General features: G+C 38.3%; 4 protein-coding genes across 8 annotated transcripts; 2 read left to right on the forward strand and 2 right to left on the reverse strand.

The window, feature by feature from the left end:
* The first annotated feature begins 6,275 nt into the window (after window positions 1–6,275).
* LOC122331261 (cytochrome c oxidase subunit 6A, mitochondrial) lies at window positions 6,276–8,315 on the forward strand. 2 transcript variants are annotated; one of them, XM_043228831.1, is made up of 4 exons: window positions 6,276–6,425; window positions 7,510–7,587; window positions 7,877–8,019; window positions 8,111–8,315. In XM_043228831.1, the coding sequence occupies exons 2-4, from the start codon at window positions 7,512–7,514 to the stop codon at window positions 8,198–8,200; spliced, it is 309 nt and encodes a 102-aa protein (XP_043084766.1). In that variant the 5' UTR covers window positions 6,276–6,425; window positions 7,510–7,511; the 3' UTR covers window positions 8,201–8,315. The 2 variants fall into 2 exon arrangements, with proteins under 2 accessions (XP_043084766.1, XP_043084771.1); XM_043228836.1 differs by having other exon boundaries at window positions 6,277–6,421.
* Window positions 8,316–8,917: 602 nt separating this feature from the next.
* armc5 (armadillo repeat containing 5) lies at window positions 8,918–16,552 on the reverse strand. 2 transcript variants are annotated; one of them, XM_043228803.1, is made up of 8 exons: window positions 16,469–16,552; window positions 15,593–16,138; window positions 15,463–15,493; window positions 13,998–14,108; window positions 12,991–13,888; window positions 11,395–12,197; window positions 11,173–11,305; window positions 8,918–10,458 (listed from the first exon to the last, which is right to left on the reverse strand). In XM_043228803.1, the coding sequence occupies exons 2-8, from the start codon at window positions 16,013–16,015 to the stop codon at window positions 9,231–9,233; spliced, it is 3,627 nt and encodes a 1,208-aa protein (XP_043084738.1). In that variant the 5' UTR covers window positions 16,016–16,138; window positions 16,469–16,552; the 3' UTR covers window positions 8,918–9,230. The 2 variants fall into 2 exon arrangements, with proteins under 2 accessions (XP_043084738.1, XP_043084732.1); XM_043228797.1 differs by having other exon boundaries at window positions 15,593–16,550.
* Window positions 16,553–16,803: 251 nt separating this feature from the next.
* Window positions 16,804–18,469, forward strand: si:dkey-66i24.7. Its single transcript, XM_043228819.1, has 2 exons — window positions 16,804–17,078; window positions 17,605–18,469. The coding sequence occupies exons 1-2, from the start codon at window positions 16,985–16,987 to the stop codon at window positions 18,234–18,236; spliced, it is 726 nt and encodes a 241-aa protein (XP_043084754.1). The 5' UTR covers window positions 16,804–16,984; the 3' UTR covers window positions 18,237–18,469.
* Window positions 18,470–19,260: 791 nt separating this feature from the next.
* Window positions 19,261–25,331, reverse strand: LOC122331276. 3 transcript variants are annotated; one of them, XM_043228858.1, is made up of 4 exons: window positions 23,099–25,331; window positions 22,456–22,749; window positions 21,201–21,441; window positions 19,261–20,320 (listed from the first exon to the last, which is right to left on the reverse strand). In XM_043228858.1, the coding sequence occupies exons 2-4, from the start codon at window positions 22,747–22,749 to the stop codon at window positions 19,599–19,601; spliced, it is 1,257 nt and encodes a 418-aa protein (XP_043084793.1). In that variant the 5' UTR covers window positions 23,099–25,331; the 3' UTR covers window positions 19,261–19,598. The 3 variants fall into 3 exon arrangements, with proteins under 3 accessions (XP_043084793.1, XP_043084788.1, XP_043084779.1); XM_043228853.1 differs by having other exon boundaries at window positions 22,456–22,824; XM_043228844.1 differs by having other exon boundaries at window positions 22,456–22,824; window positions 22,965–25,331.
* Window positions 25,332–25,334: the final 3 nt, after the last annotated feature.

Consider the following 25,334-nt stretch of genomic DNA (forward strand, 5'->3'; position numbering starts at 1 on the left):
ATGTAGGGTTGAGGGTTCGTGACAGACAGAGCACACAGTCCGTGACCTGTGATGAAAAGAGCCAAAGGGAGGAAGGACAGGGCCACTCTGTCGTGGATAAGTTTAACATTATTACCTGAAGTCCAGACAGCTCTGCCTATTAGATTTCTGTAGCTTGTGACTTCGTTTTATTTACAAAGCGTGTAAATGTCCTGCTAGTGAGGATTTGTAAATATAAAAGAGGAATAATACAAACCAGCGTAGGATGTGGAGAAGCTAAGTTCCACATTAAGCGTTTATAAAAGCTTGTTTTCAACAAGAGGACAGTCACTGGCAGAAACACAGTCCAGTGAAGTCATATTTGAACAGCAATTTAAAGCCTCTGCTGTGACGCCATCAGCAGTTTATTTCAACGTTTGAGTTTATTTCGACGTTTTCTGTCTGAATCCGTTCTTTTCCACCTTTTTGTTTTCAAAAGGCATGAAGAACCGCCTTGCACTTAGCACTGAGCACAGAGCATGCACTGTAAGCCAGGTTCACGCTTTCCACTCACCCTTTTTCTTTAACAATCTATTTGTTTTATCATCTTGAGCTATACAAACACAGACACTCATCAGACAGAATGCACACATAAGCGGGTGTAAAACTAGACTAATTGCTTTTCTCCATCCATCCATCTCCAATCTTGTTTATATGAGTGTCCAGTCTGATGGGTGTCTATGTGTTTGTGCTGACTTCATATTATATGAGGAGTGTGATGAATGACGAATACGCTCATTAAACACTCAATATTGCTCGTTTGGATAATATTAACGTGGCTTTTCCCACTGGAAAATGCTTCAGCAGATTTAATTTTCTACAGTAATATTCTTGTCTTTATTTGAATAACTGACATTTAATAGTGTTTCTTTATGTTTTTCCTGTTTTTAATAGACGTGGACAACACAAAGTTTGTTTCAAATACCCAGGAAACTTAATTTGTGCCACCTCTTAAATGACTTTCTTTTGGCCAAATGTAAAAAAAAAGAAAGAAAAGTGGACAGATAACACAATATAAATGTTAATATTATAAATACAATACCAATTAAATGGATTCTGAAAGATGTTGCTTTAATAAGTAACTGAAAAGCAATCATTAAAATTATAATTTATGAAAACATTTAAATTGTAATTTTTTACTTAAAAAGCCCACAAAAATATGTATTATAAAATATGTATTATATATGTTTTATTTGCAACTAAATTCCTTTTTCCCCATCATTTGGTCAAACTTTGAATTTTGAAGAAATTTAGTAGAATGTTGGTTTTTATCCATAAAGTGGAAGTCAATGGGAATTTAAATTGCTTAGGAACCACAGTTTTCCAAAATATCAACAAATATTCGAAAACAAATAAAGCCGTTCATGTCTGGAATGACATGAAGGCGAGTAAAAGATGAATTTTTAAGTTTAGATAAACTATCTCAAGTATTAATTCCACATCGCATTAGCTTTTGGATCAGTGCTAATGGGTTGCTAACCAGCGCACCATGAACTCGGCTGCCTGCTTAACTTATCAAAAAGATTTCATTGCAGACAGCGGGCAAATGAAAATCAAGATAAAAATCACTGTTATGTCTTACAAACAAGCATTCAAACTGTGTCACCGTGATAATGTGAACACGACCAGAGAGACAGGCCTGATCTTTGGCATCTCTGGGCGCTGCTGTCCACTTAAACGGACACCCAGACACTAACCACAAGCCACCCAGAAGCTTGGAGCAGAGAGGAACCCAGCATAATACCTGATAGCTGGTGTCAGACCCATTAATAAGCAAATTTACCATTTCTAAATATCCCTCACACGCAGTTTGAGGCCCGCAGGAGTTTGACTGCGTGCCACCGCCACAGAAGAGGTGAAGATAAATAATCGCAAGGAAATTCGCTCTTTGTGAAAGCTTTCGCACGTATGTGTAAGAATGTGTGTGTTTTGGTGTAAATGACAAATCTTACGAGCGTTTATCACTTTTATTGCAGTGAAACGGTCTTCTGTGCTCACGCTGCATAATAAACCCTTGTAAAGTAACTCTACAAGCACCTAGTATTTCTGAGGCACGGCGCTCCATGTTTTGAGGCCGTGTCACTCCGCCTGCACCTGTGGTGGTGCTGTGTTAGCGTTTCGCTCCACAGTGTGTAGCATAAATGGTGGGAACACACACTGCACCACAGGAACATGCTCATTTTTTATACCCTTTGTCTCTCGTATCAGCTGTACGGAGCAATTTCGGCTTGTTTGTCAAAATATATGGTTAATGTTAGTCCCGTATTGGTTATCTGAAGTTAAGCCCCAGTAAAGCTAAATACTGTAATTGCATAATTGTTTTTCAGATACCGTTTTACGCAGTATACCTGTAAAAATACAAAATGTGAACCTTGTCTTAAGTCGTTGGAGTATGCTTGTAGCATTAAATTGCACGGGTCGAAATGATCGATTTTTCTTTTATTGCAAAAATCATTAGAACATGAAGTAAAGATCATATTCCATTAGGATATTTTGTACATCCCCTATTTTACATATACCAAAACCTAATATGCATTGCAAATAAAAGGCGATTTTCTCAGTATTTCGATTTTTTGCACCCTCAGATTCCAGATTTTCAAGTAGTTTTCAAGCATCTCAGCCAAATGTTGACCTGTCCCAACCAACCATACATCAATGAAAGGCTTATTTACTAAAATGTTAGATTTTTCTTTTTTAGTTTTGAAAAATTGACCCTTATGATCCAGGGACACAGATAAACGTCATAGTTGGAGAGACAGACAGATGATAGATGAATGGAGAGGCTCACAGAAAGACAGAAGGACATATACAGTAGACAGACAGAGAGTCTGTAGGATTTCTCCATCAGTAATATTCCCGCTTTCCGGTGTCCTGCTAACAAGAGTCAGACAAGGACAATATTAGTGGAGTATTCCTCCATGTCAAAGATTTGCTCAAGAGTCTACATGTTTTAGTAAAAACAGACAAGAACAGTCGCTTCCTGGTCCAAGACAAAGAGAAATAAGACGGCAAAAAAAAGAGGGACACGGAGGTCAAAGACAGACAGAGAGCTAATATTGTTTGTTTTTTGTTTTTTTTTTTACAGTCAGAGAAAGGATACAACAACATTTATTAATTCTTTCATAGCCTACACTACCTTTCAAAATTCGGTAGTTGTAGTCTGTTTTTTAATCTTTATTAATCAAAGTTGCATTTATTTGATAAAAATACACACTATAAAAACAGACATATGAAATATTAAACACACAACTTTTTACCATTGCAATATATTTTTTAAAAATATTCAAAAATGTTTCTAATATGCTGATCTGGTGCTCAAGAAACATTTCTTATTACTGTCCATGTCAAGCACTATCAAATACTAACAGCTGTGCTGCTTAAATGTCTCTAAAATGTTTTCTAATGTTTTGTAACATTAGAATTATAAATGTTTTTACCCTTCACTTTAATTTATTTAATGCTTCCTTTCTAAATAAAAGTACCAACTGCTTAAAACCCACACAAGTCACTCTCAGCACCTGCACCAGTCCAATCCCATCCCATCATCTCTGCAATGTGTTGCCTGTTTTTGACATTCTCTATTTTGATCCCCGTTTCTTTTCCTCTGGCAGACAGACCTACGACAGTGCCCATTTCACTCAGGAATCCTCCATCCCTGCTTAAAAACCTCTGAGCACATAACAATGTTGAGTTCCTTTATTTCAGCATGCGCAGCCAAACGGACTGGAATTAAAACACATGCATGACCAGACACGGTGGTTGTGAAAATATCGGAAAGAACAAGGAGGCGGCGAAAATAGAGTCTCGTAAATACCTTCCAGTGCCGATATTACTTGCATTCATCCCCCTGAAGACACTGGCCATGGGCCTCCTCAGAAGGTCGGCTCTGCCAGAGATGATATAGTGTCATGTTTCTGACCGGTTTCATGGTTAAAGATTTCTGTAGTTTTTACTGTGAATCCAGTCAAAACCAAAGAAATCTTTACTACTCTGTTTATACACATATTCAACTGTGTTGAGTCTACATGTCTCCTGAGACTTAATAGCGTGCCAAGTTTACAGAAACAGGTGTATGCTAGATTAACCCCCGAGAACACGAGAGAAAATAAAGACGTTCTCCATATGAGCTCAAAAATGCTTCTCCACTGACAAAATCACTCGCAGTTCATCAGGCTAGAATCCAGTGCTTGTGCTGATGCTTCTTACTTGTCTATCTGCTTTGGTGATTCTGCCCACAAAAACACTGAACCAGACGAACATTCTCCATGCCCCGGCTAGTCTTTCGAGACCTGGGCTGCAGGATGACTTCATGCCTGGCACTACCGTCTGTTTGTATTGCAAACATAGAAGTGGAAGTTGAGCAGACAGCGACGTTCAGACGACTCCGTAGAAAGAGATTCACACATCTAGGCTGCACATAGGTTGCAACGAGTGTGAAAAAATATGCATATGGACTTTATTTTTTTTACAGCTGATGCATGATAAAAAAAAAAATAAATAAAATAACAACCAATTACAATCCATCCTGCTATTTATATAAAAAAAGAGCTTTTCAGTTTGAACTGCAAAGCATACTTTTAATAAACTAAATGATATTGTGTGATGGTGTGGAGTTAAGGCCCAGGCCGTCCACACCACTGGTCAATATGAACAAATTTGTTCCTCTGTAAATGCTCCTAGAATAAATTTATAAACCTTATCTTTATTTCTACAGTTATTGCTCTTGGTATGAACAGACCATTAGACTTGTATATTAAATGACCCCGATTCTAAAAAAGTTCACACACAGTGTTCATCACAAAGCAGCCATTCAGTATATTGATTGAAGTATCTGATCTATCTTAGTCCAATTTATCTTTTAGTCAGCGCCTGTATACAAACCAATATTTGTACGCCGTGGAACATTTCTAAAGATTTTACTTCACTTTACAAACCACAATGTTTGTAAAGTTTCTTCGAGTGGGAGAAATCATAAATTAAAACAATGGCCCCTCTGATTATGATTTTCTTTTGTTAAGGTACATGCATGCTCATGAAAAAATTACTTTTTTTTGATAGCAAAAGGATTTCAAACTGGTACCACTAATTTCCTAAGAGTCAGACCAATAGCCAAGCGTTAAGCAATTATTTTTTCCAGCAGGTAAATTGTAGCAAATGTCAATCACATGACTAATACGAGGAAAATTATAATGAACAAAATGAATTATGACACATACATTTAGTGCACTAATCTCCATGCTATACAAGCTGTTCATAAAAAGATTGTGTATGATAATATGTAATTACGTAATTACAATTAATGTTTTACATAGGCTACAACTACATATAGATTATTGATTTAATTAGGTAACAATAATTAGCTATTTAAAGGTAACACTTTTAATAATTAGGCCTACATTATAGATTCCTATCGTTGTATATGGGACGCTGCCAGCAAATACAAAACCCACAGCGCCACCTCGTGACTATATACGACATAGAAGCTCTAATTCGACACTGAGCGCTTCATGAAAGCAGAACTTATTTCTAATCAGTTAACGACAAAGAGATAACACTTATAAATATACAATGTAATAAATAAATCGTCTGAAATAAAATTAGAACGAACATTTACAGTCATGACGTTTGTATATTAATTATTGCATTAAATTCAAAACGTCACTTTTTTTTTTTTTTTTTTTTTACAACATTGTGCATGATAATTACTTGGATAAATATAAAGCTTTTCCACGTCGTTTAAAACCGAACATTAAGTTATTATGAATATTAATAATATGTAAATCTGTTTACTGCCGCTTGCCAGCCTCCAATCACACGACGTAATTAATATTCATGAGCCAAACGGTCGCTGTAGCACTGAATTCGTAGCACTGAACATAACAAAACAACAAGAGAAAATTGCAAAAGTAAGGTGATATAAGGTCACCGGCGGTCAAAAAAGAAAAAATTACATTTAAAAAAAAAAAAAAAAAAAAAAAAAATCACCGACGGTCACTTAGTCACGTACACACAGAAACCCAAGCCGTGTGTATAACTCCTACAACCGTGAACTCTCGACTGAACAGCTGCATTAACAGCTTCATTATCTACATATAGTACATTTTATATATCCACACCTGCATCCGTGAGCTGACGTTTTCTTGCAAAACAAGTCAGTTTGCAATATCTCCTATACCTGCTTATGCATTGCCCTCCCTATCTCTCCATTACAGATCTGCCCGTGCACTTGACCAAATATAAACTTCATGATTCTTGGCAGACAGACAGATTTCAGTGGGGAGGAGTCTCATGGTTTAGGCCAGGACAGACCAAAGGACAAACAGACAGAGGTGTAGAAAGAGAAAGTAGCTAATAACTGAGAAACAAAGAACGAAAACACCTGATCAACCTCTTTGGAAGCAGAGTATGTAAGTGCGCTTTCCATCAGATGTGTCATTTTAGCTTTTTTGAACTGTAGGCATACAATATTAAGAGAAATGGAGGAGAATTTCATTCTTTAACAGCAGTATTGCAGCACATGACGCACAACGGATAGTTTGTTTGTCCTTGTGAAAGGGACATGAGCTTTATTCAGCAAATCAAAATACTCGTATCTAAATGATAAATGTGTTTTTCCTCTAAATGATACGTGTGCATTTCAAGGGGGTTTAAGATTTCAAATTGAATTCAGCATCGAAGGACAGGGACAAAATAAGCAACAGGCCACAGCCTGGCTAATATGTGAAACCATTTAAAAATATGTATTTTAAACAGAATTACAGCAGAACAATTCGTTGCATTTAACAATTAACAGAATCCATCTCCTTTACATGGATATAATGGAGATACATGTCAGGTTCTGTCATTATCTGACCTCAAACTTTGCATCACCTTCACTTTAACTACTGTTCAAACCAATGGTAAACGCACAGACAGGAGCATGACTTCTCTTTTCTCTTTTGACTCTTGCTGTTCACGGTTTCATGAAGGCACTATTTGCGTTGACAAAAACACTTGAGACTTACTCAGCTGACATTTCACGGGTTTGTGAACAAGAGAATTGTTACATTTGACTTTTGGACAATCTCTCTTGCACACAAGAATCTTAATTACTTTTCATATTTTGAATGCTTCATACTACATTTAAAAAGTTTAGGATGCATAACATTTATCAAAAGCTGACAGAGATGATTTCTATTTAACATAAATGTTGTTCTTTCTATTCATCCAAGAGTCCTAAAGGAATGTTAGCATGGTTTCTACAAAAATATGCGGCAGCACAACTGTTTTTGACATTGACAATTAAGCACCAAATTAGAATATTAGAATGATTTCCAAACATCATTGTTTGAGACACTGAGGACTGGAGTGGCAATGCTGAAAATTCATCACAGGAATAGGTTACATGTAAACGTACTTTTGTATTCATACAAGACAAAAAGTAAAGACTCAATCTTCTCTAAATATATAAATGCTAACAATTTTAAGTGTTGCTTACTGTCTGTGTTTCAGAGATGGCGATGTCTCCCACTGCTGTGGTGGCCCGCCGGGTTCTTGCCGCTGCATCACATGGAAGCCATGAAGGAGGAGGTTTGAGATGTTTTTCTTAGGATGGTCTAGATGAAACAATAAAATAAGCAGATGTCATCCAGTATAGATAGAAAAGTTCTCATAAACCATTATAAACTATGACTTTATTACCTCAGGTTTATGTTGTAAGCAAAGTTTAGCGACATCACATCTGAAAAATCAAAAATGTTGAAAAAAAAATCATGATTTTAAAACTATTTACAAACACTGAGAAGACACACAAGAATATTACGCTATACTACACTCATCAAAATGTTTTAAATGTATTAATGATTTGAATCATACACAGCAAGGACCTGGAAGATCCTGTCCTTTGTATTAGCTCTGCCTGGTGTGGGTGTCTGCATGGCAAACACTTACATGAAGATGCTGGCCCATTCCCATGATCACCCAGAGTTTGTGCCGTACCCACACCTCCGCATTCGAACCAAGGTGCCTATATTATTGGGCTTTTTAGCCAAAGTATGCATGATGTGCACTTCACCTGATGCTTTCAGTTTGTAAAGCGTCCTTTCTTTCACAGCCATGGCCATGGGGTGATGGGAATCACTCTCTCTTCCACAACTCTCATACGAACCCTCTGCCCACCGGTTACGAGGAATCTCACCACTGAGCAGGACGCCCCCTGCTGTCTCAACTGTTTGTCCCCTCAGATGCTGATCAATACTGATGGACAAGCTTCTAACACAAATTCTAACATTAACAGAAATAAACAGTTTTCACATTAATTGTGTGTGTGTGTGTGTGACTGATTAAGAAAGGTTGTGAAAAACACAGTTAAGACTATTTTAAGTAAATTATTTTGTATTTAGAAGTAAGGAATTAATGGAGACAATCAAAAAAACTAAACTGCTCAATCTAGATGAGGCACACATTCTAAAAGAAAACAATGTAGACAACATTAATGCAGAGCTAATTTATTAAGAAGCATCCTCTGCCTTCAACATTTGGCCATTTCCATAATTCAAATTGTCATGTATGTATGTGTATGTATAATATATATATATATATATATATATATATATATATATATATATATATATATATATATATATATATATATATATATATATATATATATATATATATATATACACACACACACACAGGAAAAAAAGATGGCACTCCAACATACATCATAATCCAGACCTCTATAAATGAATAAAGTGGCAAATACAAAAAGAAAAATATATCTAACATAAACAACTTTCTCCTTGACATTATATTATTCACATAACATACTGTACAAAATCATGTACAACATCTGGATGCATTGTGATTAACCATGGAATCAGCATCAAACCCTTTTTTGCAAAAAAAAAAAAAAAAAAAAAAAAAAAAAAAAAAAAAAAAAAAGATGAATAATTGAAGTTCAAAAAAACTTCAAAAAATAATAAAAAAAACCCTCCATATATAAACACGTCTTAGGGTAAGAATGTGCACATGAAAATAGCAGGGATTAGAATGTTCAAAAGTATTATTCAAAATATTTTTTCTAACTGAAGGTTAATGAGAATCATGTTACAAACGACCCCAAAATCCAGTATTTCCCATTCCCTTTGTGTGCATTAAAGCAGCTACTAAATTAAGTTTTATCCAACAATTACATTCATTTCACTATCCACTACTGTTTTCACTATCCTTCAGCTGAGGGCTGTTTTGATGAGGTTTAAGATGTCCTGCCTCAGCCCTTCGGCGCAGTCCGCCTCTTGCGCCAAACGTAGGAAGCAGTCAGTGGGGAAAGAAGGGTGAAGGGGAGCAGGATGGTACCCCTGAGGCTGCAGCAGTATGGACAGACAGGCCTGGCCCAGTCGCAGGTAAGAGTAGCGCTGTGAGAACCAGTAAAGTTGTGGCAGCAGAGAACTCAGCCATGCTGCCTCAGTGTCAGAAGATGAAGATGGAACCGGTTCAGAACTCTGAGAGGATTTAGAATGTTGTTTGGAACACTCTGACACTTCATTTGTAGTTAACTGTGGTGATCCTTCAGGACCCTTGCAGACCGAACTAGCATCTGTTCTATCTTTCAAACAGCAATGGTTGGTTGGGCTCCTTATAACTGAGTAGAGAAGGTTCACACTTAGGTCCTCAGCTGACCGCTGTAAAGCAGGTACTAAAAACCTACAAGCCCCAATCATCACTTCAGCCAGTGGGGTTTTTTGAAATTCCTGCTCTTCTGCCAAGCATGATTCAACCTTGTCCTGTGGTCCGAGCAGCCCATGAGAGGCTACAGAGGACAAAACAAAACAATTTACATCTTGTTTCGACATCTGGTCGTTGTTTTCATCAGTCAAACGGCAGCCATGCAAGTAGTGAAGAACAGGTAAGAGCATCCCACTGTTTACGTCCTTTATCCGAATGGCCTCGCCTTTAGCTTTCTGAGCCTCCCCAAATCCTCCCATTAAGAGGGCTCTGAAATACTCTGAGCCAATGTCTTTGGCTCCCTCTTCCCCAGCAACAGCCTCGTGATTGGCTAGTAGAAGAGTCCCATCATCAAGGAGGAAGGTTAGGTCATGAGTTGCCATTGAGTAGGGACATGACTTATTTGGGTGCGTTTGGGATTTATCATCAAGAGCTTGGGTTGTCTCTGTGCTGGTCTGGCAATCTATGCTACAATTCTTTCTGTCCTCCTTAAAATTTGACAGCAGACTGGAGAGGCAGCCAATTAGAAGAGAGACGTACAGGGATTTAAATCTCAAAGAGGATGCTTGCTCAAGTGGATGCAACCAGCCGGCAAGAAATGCCCAACATCTGTCAGATTGTCCTTCTTCATCATCATCATCATCATCAGCTTCTCTGTGAAAGCCAATCAGTTCAAGAGCTGCTGCTAGCCCTCCGCTATCCAAAAGAAGCTTTCTCAAAAGAACTCTGTTGCTGCAGAAGATGAAACAAAGAAGGTGATCAAATCAACTACATGGGTCAAAAGTGACATTTATTTTTTCTTCTATTAATTTATTTTAAAAAGACATTAACAACATAGCCTTTGCATATTAAAATTCACTTCAGCATTTTTGAGAGATGGCTCCATTTGGCCAGATAAGGTTGGTGCTCCCATAAAAATTTATATTCATTAATTACTAGAATGCAGTCACAAGTAAAAACTATACTAATTTTTTTATCCTTTGGAGAATTAATTTAGCATTAACTTATAAACCTTTAATGACGGACATACTCGGAGCAAAAAAGTTATTAATCAATGATGTTGATTTTATTGCCATTAACTCACATTATTACAACTGAATTAATGGTAGTATGACTATGATTCTACAAAAGAAACTATTAACACTTTAGCACTGACTCACTCCCATTAAAAATAAAGCACAAAGAATGATGTGTTACAAAGAATTTGGATGTATATATGCATAATTTGCAACAAACGCAAAAATATTTTGTTTTGATATACACAATCGGGAACTTTAAAACAGTTATATTTCTCCAATCCTATAAAACTGGATAAAATAGTACACAAGTGCGCAATGCACCTTAGACTTTTTTTATTATAATATACTAAAAGACACATTTGCCATCGACACAAATATTATGCTATAAAAGCATTAGAAATAAACTCTGAAAGTCAATTAATCATACCTGTTAATCAGGGGGAGAGAAAGGACACAGTAGAGCTTGTCAGATTCAGAGCCTGACAGCATGATATGTGTAAGAACTCCAGTGCCAAATCCAGACTCGCTCTGAACCCTCAAATTACTGAGCAGACCCAAACCTGAGGAGCCAGAAACATTTCAGCTTTGAATAAACATCAGTCTTAATATATAATATGCTTCAATAACATATATTAATAAAGTCACAAACCTAGTTGTGTGATTTTGCTTTTGACCTTCTCTGACTGTCTGTCCGTTACTCCTTTGCATCCCCCGATCTCCTCTCGTCTCACACACAGTCTCTGTTTGATCAGAGCAACGGCTCCAGTTCTGACCAAAGCCTGGAAGCAGTTTGGGTTGCAGCTGAGGCGCCCGAGCATCCGAAAACATCGCCCGCTGGGGTCATGGTGCTGAGTGAGGTAGTACAACAGTCCAGAAAAAACGTTTGTGTTGATGAGCGCCGTGCTGGGGTCTGAGGCATGGGAGAAGCGCGACAAGAGCAGAAGAATGGGTGATTCTGGAGCCCAGGCCTCAGGGTGATAAGGATGATGGTAGACTGGGGTTTTTGACATCACAGGGGGGCTGTCTAGGGTGACCACACTACAGCGAGAGGAGGATGTGGAGGAGCATGAAGAGGCACGGAGCCTCTTTCTGGGTGGAGAAGAGATTTGAAGGGGAGATGAGGAAGGTTTAGTCAATAAAAGTGGTTGCTCAGATTGAGGGGAGGAGGCACAAGAGGGCTGTGAAGAGGAAGGCGACCCTGGCACGTTTCGAGGAGATACTGAAATGGAGGAGAAAGAGGAGACGGAGGAGGAAGAAGAGAAGAGCCGCATGTGTTTGGAGCGGGTGGAGGGAGAAAAGTGGGGTGGGCGCAAGGTTGAGCTTTGAGAGATCTCAGAGCACGGTGATGATGATATGGAAGAGTGAGGGCTGCTACCAAAGACTTCACTTCCACACGGGGATTCAGTCAGCTCGCCCTCAGATGAGATCAGACCCTCAGAAACCAGCCAAGACCTAGAGGAAGGCACAGAGACAAAACTGAGCAACATGCAACCAATTTTTCCATAAAAAATGTGTGTTTTGCACATCAAAAGCAAAGGATCACAAATGAATTATTTGATTGCCATTATTCCAACATAATACACTACACTAAATGTAATATCTCTGTCTTTATGTTATATGATCGGGGTCACCCCGATACGCAAGCAAACACACAAACGTGTGCATACACACACACGTGAGCATGTGCCTACTCCTATTTGTAAATATAAAGGGGCAAAATAAAGTCTATTTAAATATGAATACTGTGTGTCTGTGACTCTTTGTTAATGAATAGTGCAGATGCGCAGTTTTGTGTAGTACTAGGACTGCTTCTCCAGAGCTGCTCTAACTAATTATTAAAGTAAACAGTAGTTAAATATTAGACATGTAATATGGTGTTTCTCGTGCATCAACTTCACACCTGCAGCTGCTAGGCTTTTAACTGAGACTAGAATATTTTTAAAGTATAAATCGAGTACTAGCACCCCTTCATTGGCTTCCAGTCAAATTAGGAATAGAATTAAGATATATTAGTGAACTCCCTCAGCAACACACATCATCTAGGCCCTTATGACCAGCTAGTTGTTGTATGTGTTATGTCAGATTTGTAAAGCACTTGATCTTTCTATATAAAAACAGAATAGAAATGTATATTTCTGAATATAAAATATAAAACAAAAACTGTGCATGAATGTGCGATGTCTGCCAAGTTTGAAAATGTGTACTTTCTTATGTTCTGCTTTTGGTAAGACTATGAATAGCTGACCTAAGGCTGAGAAAGCTGGAAGATCCTGAAGTCTGGTCTTTGCTCACATCCTCCCTCTTGTTCCCTTCAAGGGCTGAGAAGTCAAACGAGTCAAAACATGAGGTCATCAGTTCAGAGCATGGAGAACTAGAGGACAGGTTGGCATCCATCTTTCCTGCAACCGGTTCTTCTCCGTGAGCAAGCTCAACCAACCGCTTTATCAGCAGCGGAACCAGCCCGAGCTCCTGGAGCTGTTCAAGAGCAGATTCATCATAGACAAAGTCCACACAAGCTAGAACGGCGAAACGTGTGAGAGGATGGTTTTGATGGGCAGATAAAAAGCTGATCAACACCTCCAATCCCCCGCTTTCCTTTACTTTCGCCCTGTTCACAGCCTCTCTGCAGCAGAGGCACAGGGCCTTGAAGAACACACCTGATTTCATAGGATCCTTCTTCACTTCCTCCACAAACTTCTGAATGACTCCCAACGAACCGACCAGCGGCCTCAGGCAGCCTTGAGAGCACAAGTTAGCCAGAGTCTTTAAAGCTAGCTCTTCTAAAGGCCGACTGTCTTCTCCTGAAGCGAGGACACCCAGCTGAGTGAATGCCCCGGACCTGGACATCTCCTTGGCGCACTCCGCACTGCAGCCTCTGGTGAGCTCATGAATGGCACGAAGAGATGCCCGTTGCAGACCTAAGGGGTACTCTGGAGCAATGAACAATGCAAGAGATGGAAGAGCACCTTGTGAAAGCAGCAGAAGCCGGTTGGCCGGAGTGTCAGAAAGGTAGACAAGAGCTCGGGCAGCAGACTGGACACATTCCACTTTAGGAGCACAGAGTTCAGGGGCTGGAGTCAATGAAGAGGGAGAGGATGGAGGTGGAGAGAGAGACAGGCAGAGCAGGAGAAGTGGAACACCACCTGAGCAACAGAGACAGAAATATAATGATTTACAGCCTGAGACTGTATATAATGGAGGAGCAACAATTTTAATTATATTACTTCAAAAATATGAAACTCCGGGACAAACCTGCAGAGTGGACCTCAGCAGAACCCTCTGGGTCAATCGCAAGGTTTCCCAAAGCTCGTGCTGCTCGATTTTGCACCGTCTCCACAGAGACATTCCTTTTGAGGACATCCACTACAAAAATGAAAGAACACAAGCATTTACGATCATGTCTATTTATGAAGAAATAAGTTCCCACAAATGCCAATGAAAAAGTGACAGGTTGCTAGGGGTCATCAGAAAAGACATGTGATTGCAAGGGGAAGGGAAGTTTTTGATTAAAGGATGGACTGTTGGATTTAAGTGTGATGTTTGGTACAGTGAATCACTGCATTATTTTAATTAGGCTAAAAATGAGGTTGCTATCTGTAATTTTACAGTGGTACGAGTCCTATTTTGCTGCGAGGAGATTCTCTGTTGAAATAAGTCAGTTTTATTAATTTTTATGCCTGTTTCTGTTACAGGGTGGGGTGCAGCAGAGCTCGACATTGGGCACAATTTTATTTGCCTTGTACATGCTCCCTCTTCGTTACATTTCTGAAATTTACAAGATTCCATACATTACATTTATGAGGATGACACCCAGTTGTGCAATAAAAGTCAATATAACCTGTGTCAAAGTCCTTATCTGCTTTGCTAGCTTGTTTAATTAACATGTACAGTTGGAGGGGGGGATCATTTTTTTCTTCAGCTGAATTAAAAATAGAACTGAAGTCATTCTGTTTGGCTCCCCCTATTTGATAGATTGCCTGACCTCTATGTACAAGCAACTATCCACACTCATATCCTCACAACCTGGGTGTTGTTTTTGATTCAGAGTTAAAATTCGACAGGTAAATAAGCTCTGTTTTCAAACCCAGTTTTTTTTCCAGTTTAGGGATTAGGGATCTTTTATATTCTTATCGATCTAGAGACAGTCGTTTGTAACTTCATTTCAACAAGGCTTGATTATTACAAAGCTTTATATGTTGGTGCCAACCAGTTTCCCTTTTCACTTTGCACCCGATTCAAAATACTGACTCTTGCTTAATGGGAAAGAAAAAAGTTTTTAGAACTTCTACATTGGCTACCGGTTAAATTATGAATTGTTAGGTAATTTTGTATTTAAAGCTTTGTAAGGTCTGGCTCCTGTTTACATCTTAGACCTTATTTATCCATACTCTCATACAAACCACTTGAAATATAAAAGGTAAAAAAAATGTATTTTTTTATATTAGCCCTAAGCTATGAAATCCTCCTCTTTAGCTTAATTTAAATCATCTTTAAATATTTCTCTCTTTTCTCAGGTCTTAGTGAGTTAAATTCTTAGTTTAGATTTTTATTTGGTTTTATTTCTGTATTTTTTGTAGTATTGTAATTTTTTATTGCGACTTGTGAAGCACCTTGGTCAGCATTTTAAGTTGCTATATAAAGATGACCTTGACAACCATGTCAGCTGTAGGTACGAATGGGGCATACAGAATTTTTATGAAGTCTTTAAGTGACTTACCAACAACAGATATGCCATCAAGCTTTCTTACCTAAGAAGAATAATAAAAAAGCATTAGTCATATACATAACACGAAAGCTGCATATATGTAATCAACGCAAACTATACATTAGAGCAGCATCTTTCTTACTTCCAGTCTTGTCTGTTTTTCAGTGCAGCAGTTGGCCAGGATGCTAAGGGCCAGGTCCAAAAACTTTCTGGAGCTTTCCGGTCGCCTGAGGAGATCCAGCAAAGGAGGTAGTCCTCCTCGTGATTGGTAGCGGGCTATCCTGCCACCACCTCCTTTGATGTGCTGCGTCCGAATGGCCACCAGTGCCCTCCACTGACCAGCTTTGAGTCTCTTGTCTGCATCCCTGGTTTTGTCACCTCCATTGATGATCTTATTTTCTGCTCCTGTCAGTCCACTGCTGTGACTGTCTGCTAATGTGCGTGTTTTAGACAGCTGAGCCAAACACCAGGTCAGAGAGGATTCTGGAAGAGTGGCGATTGACTCCGAGGTGCCGTTCGAACTTTTTGAATGTCGTTTAACTCCTTGTTCTGAAGGTGTAGACATGACGAACCAGGAGTCCAGAAGCACCTCCCCACCACCACCCCGTTTTGTTAATTAATTATTTTATCTTCCTATTATCTTAAGGTACAACGTTTCAGTGGCTGTAAATACCAACAAAGCCTTATTCTGTCAAGAATTAAAAAACGAAAAATAAATAAATAAAAGAACATAGGAACTAATACAAAATTCTCCTATGATTGACACATTTCACCTAGAGAAACAAGCATTCGAAAAACTACAACTACCATGTTCATCAATCAAAGCAAGCCCAGAGCAATGACTTCTGGGAAATGAAGTCTTCTTACCAATGCGATATATTTAATTACGGCCTACAGTGAGAGGTAGGCCACAAAAAATGAAATCTTTGACAGTACTGTCTGAGAGTAATCTATTTGGGTGTATTTTGATGTTTCGATGAAGAGTGAGAAGGCTTCGTTAACTTTTTATCTTACTCACGTCAATTTTCCTACGCGCTACAAAGCGCAATCGCCTCAGATTTTCACTGGCGCCATCTTTAGTAGAGCAACAAACAGGAGGGTTTTCAGAAAGGGAGGGGTATTTGTAGACTCGGTCTCTTCAAAGCTTATGGGAGTTGTAGTTTCTGTGTAACACAGTTATCAATTTCATTTGATACTTCAGATAGCGAAACGTTTAAACACTGTATAAATTCATGCGTGCAGATATTTATTCGCCGCGAAGAAGAAAACAGCCTGTGCGTTTTGCCGTTCTACCTTTCTCGCTACACACTTGCAAAAACAATAGCAAGCATTTCCCACAATCCCCTCTCACGCGCCATGTCCATTTCCGGGAAAAAGCACAACAACACCCTGCTCAACGCTGTCTGGTGCGAACGAGGTCGTTGTTATTATCATCGCTGTTGTCGACGCTCGGAAGGAAGTCATCGCTGGGGTTGTTAAAATCCACGATTAGTCACAATAACGCTTGACGAGATTAATAAAAATTAAATGCAACATGGAGGTCATCGAGTCAATTGTCACAGACGCCATTGAGGTGGAGGAATCCACAACTACGGTTACGACTTTGGAGACAGAAAAGTCAAAAACAGGTGAGATGTGAGTAAGTCAACGCAGCAGTGTGTGCACCAGGCATCGCAAGCGAGGAGGACACGATGAGCCTGATGCCTCAGATTGGCCTTCCCACTAGTTTTAGATGACTGAGATGAGCTTCAGACCTCCAAAGCAATAGATTTATTACGGTATATTTTAATTAACATACCTAACAACCAGTTTTCTAGAATGCTTGTAATAGTTTGCAATAAATTATATATATATATATATATATATATATATATATATATATATATATATATATATATATATATATATATATATATAATATATATATATATATATATATATATATATATATATATATATATATATATATATATATATATATATATTAATATAAAGTAAAAATAAATGATAATTATGTACAATATATAAAGAAGCATATAAATTGAGCAGTTTAATACTGCTCCTGTTTTAAAAGTATTACTTTTCCCCCTAAATTTCCTCCCTTGTTTGATTGCATTCTTGTTCTGAAATATCTAACAATCTTTTTTCGTTCAGAGTTTGTGTGGACTCTGCAAGCTACGTGGCATCTCGTCCACGTTCGTTTGGACATGGACCCAGAGTTTGACCAGCCCGTGTGCAAGAAGAAGAAGCTGTGGGAGACCGTAGCCGAGAGAGTGACTGCAAAGCTAAGGGCCGAGGAAGGCACAGACATTTCGGTCAAGGCCTTCGAGTGCGACCTGAAGTGGAGAAACATGTTAGCGACGTATCGCAAAAATGCAGAGCGAGCCAAAAGACTGGGAACCAACAGCGTTCACTGGGAGTTCTTCAAGGAGATGCATGAAGTGCTGGGGAGAAGCTATGAGGAGGTGGATGCTCAGCGCAAGGCCAAACTCAACGGCACCAAGCTGGGAAAGGCCATAGCCAGCAAACGATTCACCCCGATACTGCCCACACCCACAGCGACAGCGCCACAGTTACCCAACGCCAGGCCTCCTCAGGATTTGCTGCAGCTGTACCTGGAGCTGCAGGAGAGGAAGCTGAACATGTGGGCTCAGCAGAAAGCGCTGGAAGAAAGGAAGATCGAGGCCATTAACAACTTGGCACGTGCCATAACTTGCCTCTCCCAGAACAATAGCATGCAAACGGTCAAAGATTGTCTGTCAGACAGCCCTGTTACACAGCAGTAGTCTTTTCAGATAAGAAATGCAATTTTATTTTTAGAGAACCGACTGATATGTTGAACCCTTTTCAGAGGATTTAAAAGACTTGAACAGCAGTTTGTTGAAAAAAAAAAGCTCTGTTTTTTTTCCTTCAGTGTGTATTGCAAAAATATAACGGAGAAGTTAAAAATGTAAAATGAGCACAGGACAAGGTGTACATAGTATTTTTGTGTTTTAATAAAAATCATACAAAATGTTTACCACATGTATTCTGCTAAACCTTTCCTTTATACCACCACATATTTATCAATTACACACAGAATATAAAGTTTCAAAGGAATTGTTAACCAAAAATGACAATTCATCCTGTACGTATCATTCCTAGGCTTGTGAAACTTTTTGTGAGGTTTTGTTTTGTTTGGACTATTGTTATTATTGTGAAATCAAAAAAAAAAAAAAATATATATATATATATAAAAAATCACATTTTCACCAATTTAGTTGGTTACTAAAATAAAAACTGTAAACTGCACATTGTTGCATACAGTATTTTGTTTTAATAAAAATCATACCAAATTAATTTATAAAATTATAAAGTTGTCTTTATACCACCAAATACTTTTTTAATATTAAAGGAGTTGTTGACCCAAAAATTACAATTCTGTCATCATCATTTACATATTCCTTAGTTTTGTTTTCGCTTGAACCAATGAATATACCACCAATTTAATATCAAAAAGTTTTTGTTTACATTATATATGTATATATATATATATATATATATATATATATATATATATTATACACGTACATACAGCATTTATTTTTTTAAATATTAACATTTATACATATTTATATTCTTAAATTTTACATTATACTTATCACTAATAGTTAACCCTAAATGACAATTCTGTTATCATTTACATGCTGTTTCAAAACTATTCACCGTGAAACACAAATCATTCAATTTTTAATGAAACCTTGCTCCATTCCATCAAAATTTTGATGGTTTTAAAAAAATAAAATAATAAAAATAATAATAGAAAGACTGTTGATGGAAAAGATTAACTTTTTTATTTACTCACACTCTATATGAAAAACTGATGTTTTTATTCATTCACATAAATTAAATCTGTTTATTACATCAAGCAATTGTTTTACTTCAGAAGAATTAATCCACGTGATACGGCTTATGTAATTTTGTACTTTTTGATAAGTGCAAGTTTTGGCTTAGTGAACTTGAAATGGCTGGACAAAAATGATTTAAAAAGATAAAAATGTCTTATTATGAGTTCCAAAAATGAATGAAAGTCACATGGCTTTATAATGACGACAGTTTCTTTTTTCGGGTGAACTATCCCTTTAAATATGCAAATGAGATGCACACTTTTATCGAGGCGCTGCTTCCAGAGTGCTGTAAAGCAGATTCACCACGGTCTCTCTCATTTTCACTCCAGCTGCGTCTTCGTTTACCTCGTCCACGTCTCCCGGCGTGCTCCTTTCCACCAGTCCCTTTGTCACATCCCCCATGTCCAGAAAAACATTGTGTAATATACAAGCCGTCCGAACTACTGCGTTCGCCCTCTCATAGTTTCCCATATCCAAGTACCTCAATTTCTGGAATCGCTCTTTTAAGTCTGCCACAGCCTGGTTTAATCGGCCTAAATGGCTAATCACCGACCGGTTGTAGAGGTTTTCCTGTGGGTTTCGACCTGCTGAGAACGGAGTAAGTATTTGTTCCGTGAGCGGGTATCCCACTCCGGCTATCAGGCAGGTCCCTGGGGGCACCATCTCAGGGTTTTGCCGAATCCTTTCGGCTAACGCGCTTCCTCTGTCTTTTTCCGATCCTTTGCTGATGTGGCAGTAAATGAAGCGGCCTTTGTCGTTGCAGACCAGTTCCAGGTTCAGCCACGAATCTGGATGCGGCTCGATCTTGGGTCTCTTGTCTTCCGGGGGGTCGCTCTCACCGTCTGGTTTGCCAGCGGGCAGGCGGATGGGGATGCGTGTGTGACCTAGCACGCCGAGCACTCGAGGAAGACCTCTCTCTTCCAGACCCTCGTTGCGACTCAGCCAGCTAGAGAAAGGAAGCAGATGTTGTAGGGCCTCCTGTCCTACAGGGAAAGAGGAGAAAACACTTAAACCTGCTAATTAATTACAACAGTTGTTTTATTATCATTGATAACCTATTAGTTTTTGCTCATATTTTGAGTTAGATTTCATTTTTATATTCATTTTAAAATGTAATTTTGCCCAGATTGAATTTGTGTTAATGTTTTTTTTTCATGTTTTAATTTTAATGATAATATGAATCGATGCAATGTGAACACATACTGTATTTAATGCATTTACTTTTTTTGTTTTAATAACACATTTCTTTAATATTTTCAGCAGCTAAACATGTTTAAGTTAGTTATTTCTAACTTTAGCTGTAGTGTGTCAGTAGGAAATATCATTTATCATAAATTTTCAAACATTCATACTGACATTATAATAATCCAATTTTTTTTTCTTCAGTGCTCCACACAGAGATCTGATTTGATCACAATAAGTCTGTCTGGAATGACATGAACAAACCGAGACAGACAAAAGTCTCCAAGATGCTTCAAGAAACCTGCCTGCACAGCTACAGTAATGTTCAAATTTTTGGTAATAAATGCTGTAAAATGAGAACGCTGTCAATAATTATGCCACAAACAGATTTTCTTTATTAATTAACTAAATTAAGTCAAAGCTTGGTGTGATCATCTGTTGTGTTTAAAGCAGATTTTGCTCTCTATATGCACTAGCATATAGTTTTTCAGTTATTTAAATAAATCAAAGATTTTAGAAGGCAAACAAGTTTTTTTGTGTGGATTGCACAGATTAATTGTTCACCACAAAAACATAGCAATGCGAGCTAACAAAATAAACGCAGTCCATTTTGATTTCACACAGACTTTAATTCTGTCCCTGTCATTAAAACAGCTGAACTCTCACTGAATTACCACGTACCTGTAGGCCACTGAATGAGACGATCCTTTTGTGTGATCACTTGTTCGCAGAAAGAGAAGAAGATCCTGTGAATATTCCCCTTCTCCAGATGGAAACTAGAGGACACACTGCGGTAGCTGATGCGTTTGGACAGGAGGGTGAGGGACAGGAGGACAGTGTGAGACAAGGACAGTCGAGCTCTGCCGGACAATCGGTTCTTGCTGTAGCCCGTGTTGGAGCCTTGCAAAAAATTTGTCACATACTGCAAGAAATAAGACGACAAGAATGACGTAAAGCAGTGGTTCTGAACCTTTTCGATTCCTAGGCTAAAATGACTTTTCCAGCCGTTTGTGACTTGTTTTACCTCGTCTTTGGCACGTTGCCAGGCGTTTCTGCAAATGTATGAGCAAAAACTAAACTCTCAAACCCATTCTTAAACCAGATATTCTTTCTAAAAGTTAAGACTCATCCACACCTTTCTAAAACGCTTCATTCAAACACCCCCCCACATAAATCTATGTCACCGTGTGGGAAGATTTTCATAAGTACGCCCAGATGCTTTCGCGAAGAAAGAGGTCATAACTTATTTTCACTGTATTATTGTTCTCTTCAACTTTTGAAAAAAGAATCAGTCTTCACAGATAAAACGTTTAACATTAATGATGCGTGGTCATTATTAGCAGCTGTAGACTAATAATAGACTGATAATAACTGAGAAGCAAATAAGTGTATTAGAAAGGTTTCTGAAGGATCATAGGACGCTAAAGACTGAAGTAATGATGCTGAAAATACAACTTTGCCATGACAGGAAAAAAAATTACATTTTAAAATATAGCTAAACAGAAAATTTTTTCAAATTATAATAATATTTTACAATACTACTGTTCTCACTGCATTTTTTTGATCAAATGATTGATGAGACTTCCTTTAAACAGTAATTCATAATTATTACCAACATTTGACTAGTACCGTACATGTTTTAGATATTCCAAGCTCTAAAATATTTGATATAATGTAGAAATTAAATAAAGAATAAATAGTTCATAAATATATATATATATATATATATATAATAATTTTGACTGCCTTTAAAATTAGGCTGCCACATATATATTCAGGTGTTTACAGGATTTGTGTGAACCCTGGTTCTAGGTTCTTTTAAGTCTTGCTAATCTTATTTCTAACCAAATATTTAAGCTATATCGATGCCTCCTGTTTGAAAGCCACCACGTAAAGCGAGAAAGTACATCATGAAAATCCCTTGAACACGAAGTACCTGCACTGTAGGGTTAGCCTCCATGGCTTCAGTAGCATGCGCGCGCTGCAGAGCAGACTCCTGAGCGCTCCTGGACTCGGGCGCCTGGGGAGCCGCATCCGCTGGGGACGAATCCTCCTGTTGAGAGGCGCTCTGCTCCTGGACCTGCGCCACCAGGTCAGCCTCTATCATCTCCTCCACCGCTCGGTCCAGCCGCTGGTCCAGTTCCCAGTGGGACAGCGGCTCCCACTCCGCCTGCACCGCGTCCATGATCACGCGTCCCGCGGCCGCCACGCTCCGCTTGCGAGCGTCCATCTGGACGCATTAACGCGGGAACAGACGGATGACGAAGCTAGCTAAGTACGTTTGTCTCTCCGAAAACAAACGGCGCTGTTACAATAGATTTGAGCAGAGGGACTGGAGTAAATATCTGAGGTTACGCAATAATGAGAGATGTATCAGTAGAAACTAGCGCTGTAACTTTACCGTGCAAAATGACTGAATGAACTAAGTTACTACGGATAGCTTACCAAGTGATTGAGTTAACACAGAGACGCGAGTTTGAAATTATTTGAAAGTCATAAAACCTAAAATACACAGTGGCGCGCCAGTATTAATTATACCCAGAAACCAAAACACCGAGAAGATATTTGATTTGACAGACCTCGATCCTCTCTATCCATTAGCCTCTGTTGCTAGATAAATTGATCCACCGCGCATGCGCATATTTTTAACAACTATGATTGGTCCTGTGCGATTTCAACACAACATGTATCTGTTAACTGCCGACAAACCCGTTTATCGCCGTTTACTTGTAAGTTACTTGTTCATGTTTATAAAAGAAAATTCTACATTTGATTAATGCTAGTCGTGAGTGACTGGAGAGCCGACCTCACATCTCAATATAATTGGGACTATTTTTTTATATATTAATTTATTCGAGTTATATGTTGTAAATACTTTAAGCACATTCATGTGAAACACACACACATACACACACTTCTAAAAGTCATTGCTTCTACAATAATAATTCAAGGGCGTTTTAATACAATTCTATTTATATAATAGTATTGTGTCTTATAATTGATCATGTCGTAAACACATTTTAAGGTTTAACTGTGAACCGGTTCAACTGATTCATTCAAAAACTAGGTCCCCTAAACCCTCACATATTACAGAAGTATTTAGAGAAGGGTTTTACATGCGTGCGATTGCAAGTAATTCCTAATTTTGAAAAGCTGTGTTAAATTTTACTAATACAGAAACTGAAACAGACCTTAATCTTAGAAATCTTTCACTTTTACCTTTCAACAGCATAAATGCAAATCACATTTCTAGGCCTATTTTCGTTTCTTAAGTCACTTTACATCTGAAAACACTGAATTGCGGAAAGCACCGTTTTTCCTTTTTCTTATCTTGTCTTGTTCATTTACATCCGTCTTTTTTGTAGTTTGATTCATTGTTGATATTGTGTAACATAGCAATTATACCCCCAAATGTATTAAACAATAAGAAAACTAGAACCCCAAAAGCGGCAGCATTAATAAACAGACGTTGAACATTAGACAAGGAGTGGAAAAGGGCTGATTTTAATTAATTTAAACGCAGTTACAGATACTGCAGCATGATTTTCTTTTCTGTTTTTAACTTTTTTTTTTGTTTGTTTGTTTTTGCAAGAGCACTGTGAAGAAACACTGCCATCACTGAGAAGAATAGGGGTGAGTTCGCAAAAACATTAGGATCTGTTTTTGGGATGAACACAATGTCAGAATCTGTGTTAAAGTTAAACATTCACTTGTTCAAGCAACTGCGCCCAAAGGCTTCATTCTTATTGATCTTTACATTTTTACTTGATTCTTTCCACTATTTTAAAATGCCACACACGCGCACTCTCACACACACACACACACAAAAAAGAAACAAAAACAGACTAGCATTTACACTCCCCTTTGATTTAAATACAAAAATCAGGGAATTAAATGTCAATACTTAAGCTTTCAAACAAATGTTCAAAAAGAAACAAGCGGACGCCACTACACTCCTCCAACAAAAAGAAGGGTAAAGAAAAGCAACACACACTTCAGGAATCAACAATGCGAGTGGAAAAATGTATTTACAATGAAACCACTGTATGTCAGAATTCACCTTAACCATGTGCTGTGTATTCATTCGCAGGCATCCATGCCCACTCTGATGTTCAGTAAGTTCCATGTGCATTTACACTATATTAAGTTGGTAACATAAAACGCTTCAGCCTATGGCCTTCTGCACCCCAATAAAATTATACAGGATCTAAATAAGAATAATTATAATATCAATACTCATTAACACACAATAGCGTACTGTAAATGCGATCAGTAAAGTGGGCATTTGTAAAACCTCACAGCCACAAACACAAACCCACCCCACCCCTATCAGATTGAAACACACACACACACACACACACCAAAAAAAAAAGAAAAAAAAAAGCACAAAACGTTTAACTCTCCAAACATAACATCTGCGTGAATTAAATAAGAAGCACGGGTTTAAATACTCAGATATCTAACCACCTCCGACAGGTGACTAACAGCTGTCTGACAAATGAGCAATTCGTCCAGAAATCAAAGGGAAACATTACCAAATCAAAATGGGACGCTGTGATTGGTGGATTAACCTGTAGATGAGCAGACACTGGACATTGGAAGGGTTTGCGACAATACAGTGAGAGTAAGCTGCTAGTGCTCGACGGGACGTGAGGAGGAACAGGGAGAGCGATTCAAATTCTCAGCAAAGTTACAATATCACACAAGATCACTCTCACTCATGCTTCCCCCCCCCCTCTTTTTGTAACTCAATATGCACCACCATCTTAAAACGCACATGTTTTGCTTGTCCGCTCTTTTGGACACTCTTTATCC

The sequence above is a fragment of the Puntigrus tetrazona genome, chromosome 3 (assembly GCF_018831695.1).
Source record: "Puntigrus tetrazona isolate hp1 chromosome 3, ASM1883169v1, whole genome shotgun sequence".
Classification (NCBI taxonomy): domain Eukaryota; kingdom Metazoa; phylum Chordata; class Actinopteri; order Cypriniformes; family Cyprinidae; genus Puntigrus; species Puntigrus tetrazona.

Bases quoted from the DNA above. Each gene is read 5' to 3' on its own strand.
- LOC122331276 (XM_043228858.1), bottom strand. From the start codon at position 22,749: ATGGACGCTCGCAAGCGGAGCGTGGCGGCCGCGGGACGCGTGATCATG. The intron at 21,442-22,455 runs GTACTTCGTGTT...TATTTCTTGCAG, and splicing joins AGGCTAACCCTACAGTGCAG to TATGTGACAAATTTTTTGCA. The intron at 20,321-21,200 runs GTACGTGGTAAT...CTTTCCCTGTAG, and splicing joins TCTCATTCAGTGGCCTACAG to GACAGGAGGCCCTACAACAT.
- LOC122331261 (XM_043228831.1), top strand. From the start codon at position 7,512: ATGGCGATGTCTCCCACTGCTGTGGTGGCCCGCCGGGTTCTTGCCGCT. The intron at 7,588-7,876 runs GTTTGAGATGTT...AATCATACACAG, and splicing joins TGGAAGCCATGAAGGAGGAG to CAAGGACCTGGAAGATCCTG. The intron at 8,020-8,110 runs GTGCCTATATTA...TTTCTTTCACAG, and splicing joins ACCTCCGCATTCGAACCAAG to CCATGGCCATGGGGTGATGG.
- armc5 (XM_043228803.1), bottom strand. From the start codon at position 16,015: ATGTCTACACCTTCAGAACAAGGAGTTAAACGACATTCAAAAAGTTCG. The intron at 13,889-13,997 runs GTTTGTCCCGGA...TCTGTTGCTCAG, and splicing joins TGCTGAGGTCCACTCTGCAG to GTGGTGTTCCACTTCTCCTG. The intron at 12,198-12,990 runs GTCAGCTATTCA...GCCTTCCTCTAG, and splicing joins TCCAGCTTTCTCAGCCTTAG to GTCTTGGCTGGTTTCTGAGG.
- si:dkey-66i24.7 (XM_043228819.1), top strand. From the start codon at position 16,985: ATGGAGGTCATCGAGTCAATTGTCACAGACGCCATTGAGGTGGAGGAA. The intron at 17,079-17,604 runs GTGAGATGTGAG...TTTTTCGTTCAG, and splicing joins GACAGAAAAGTCAAAAACAG to AGTTTGTGTGGACTCTGCAA.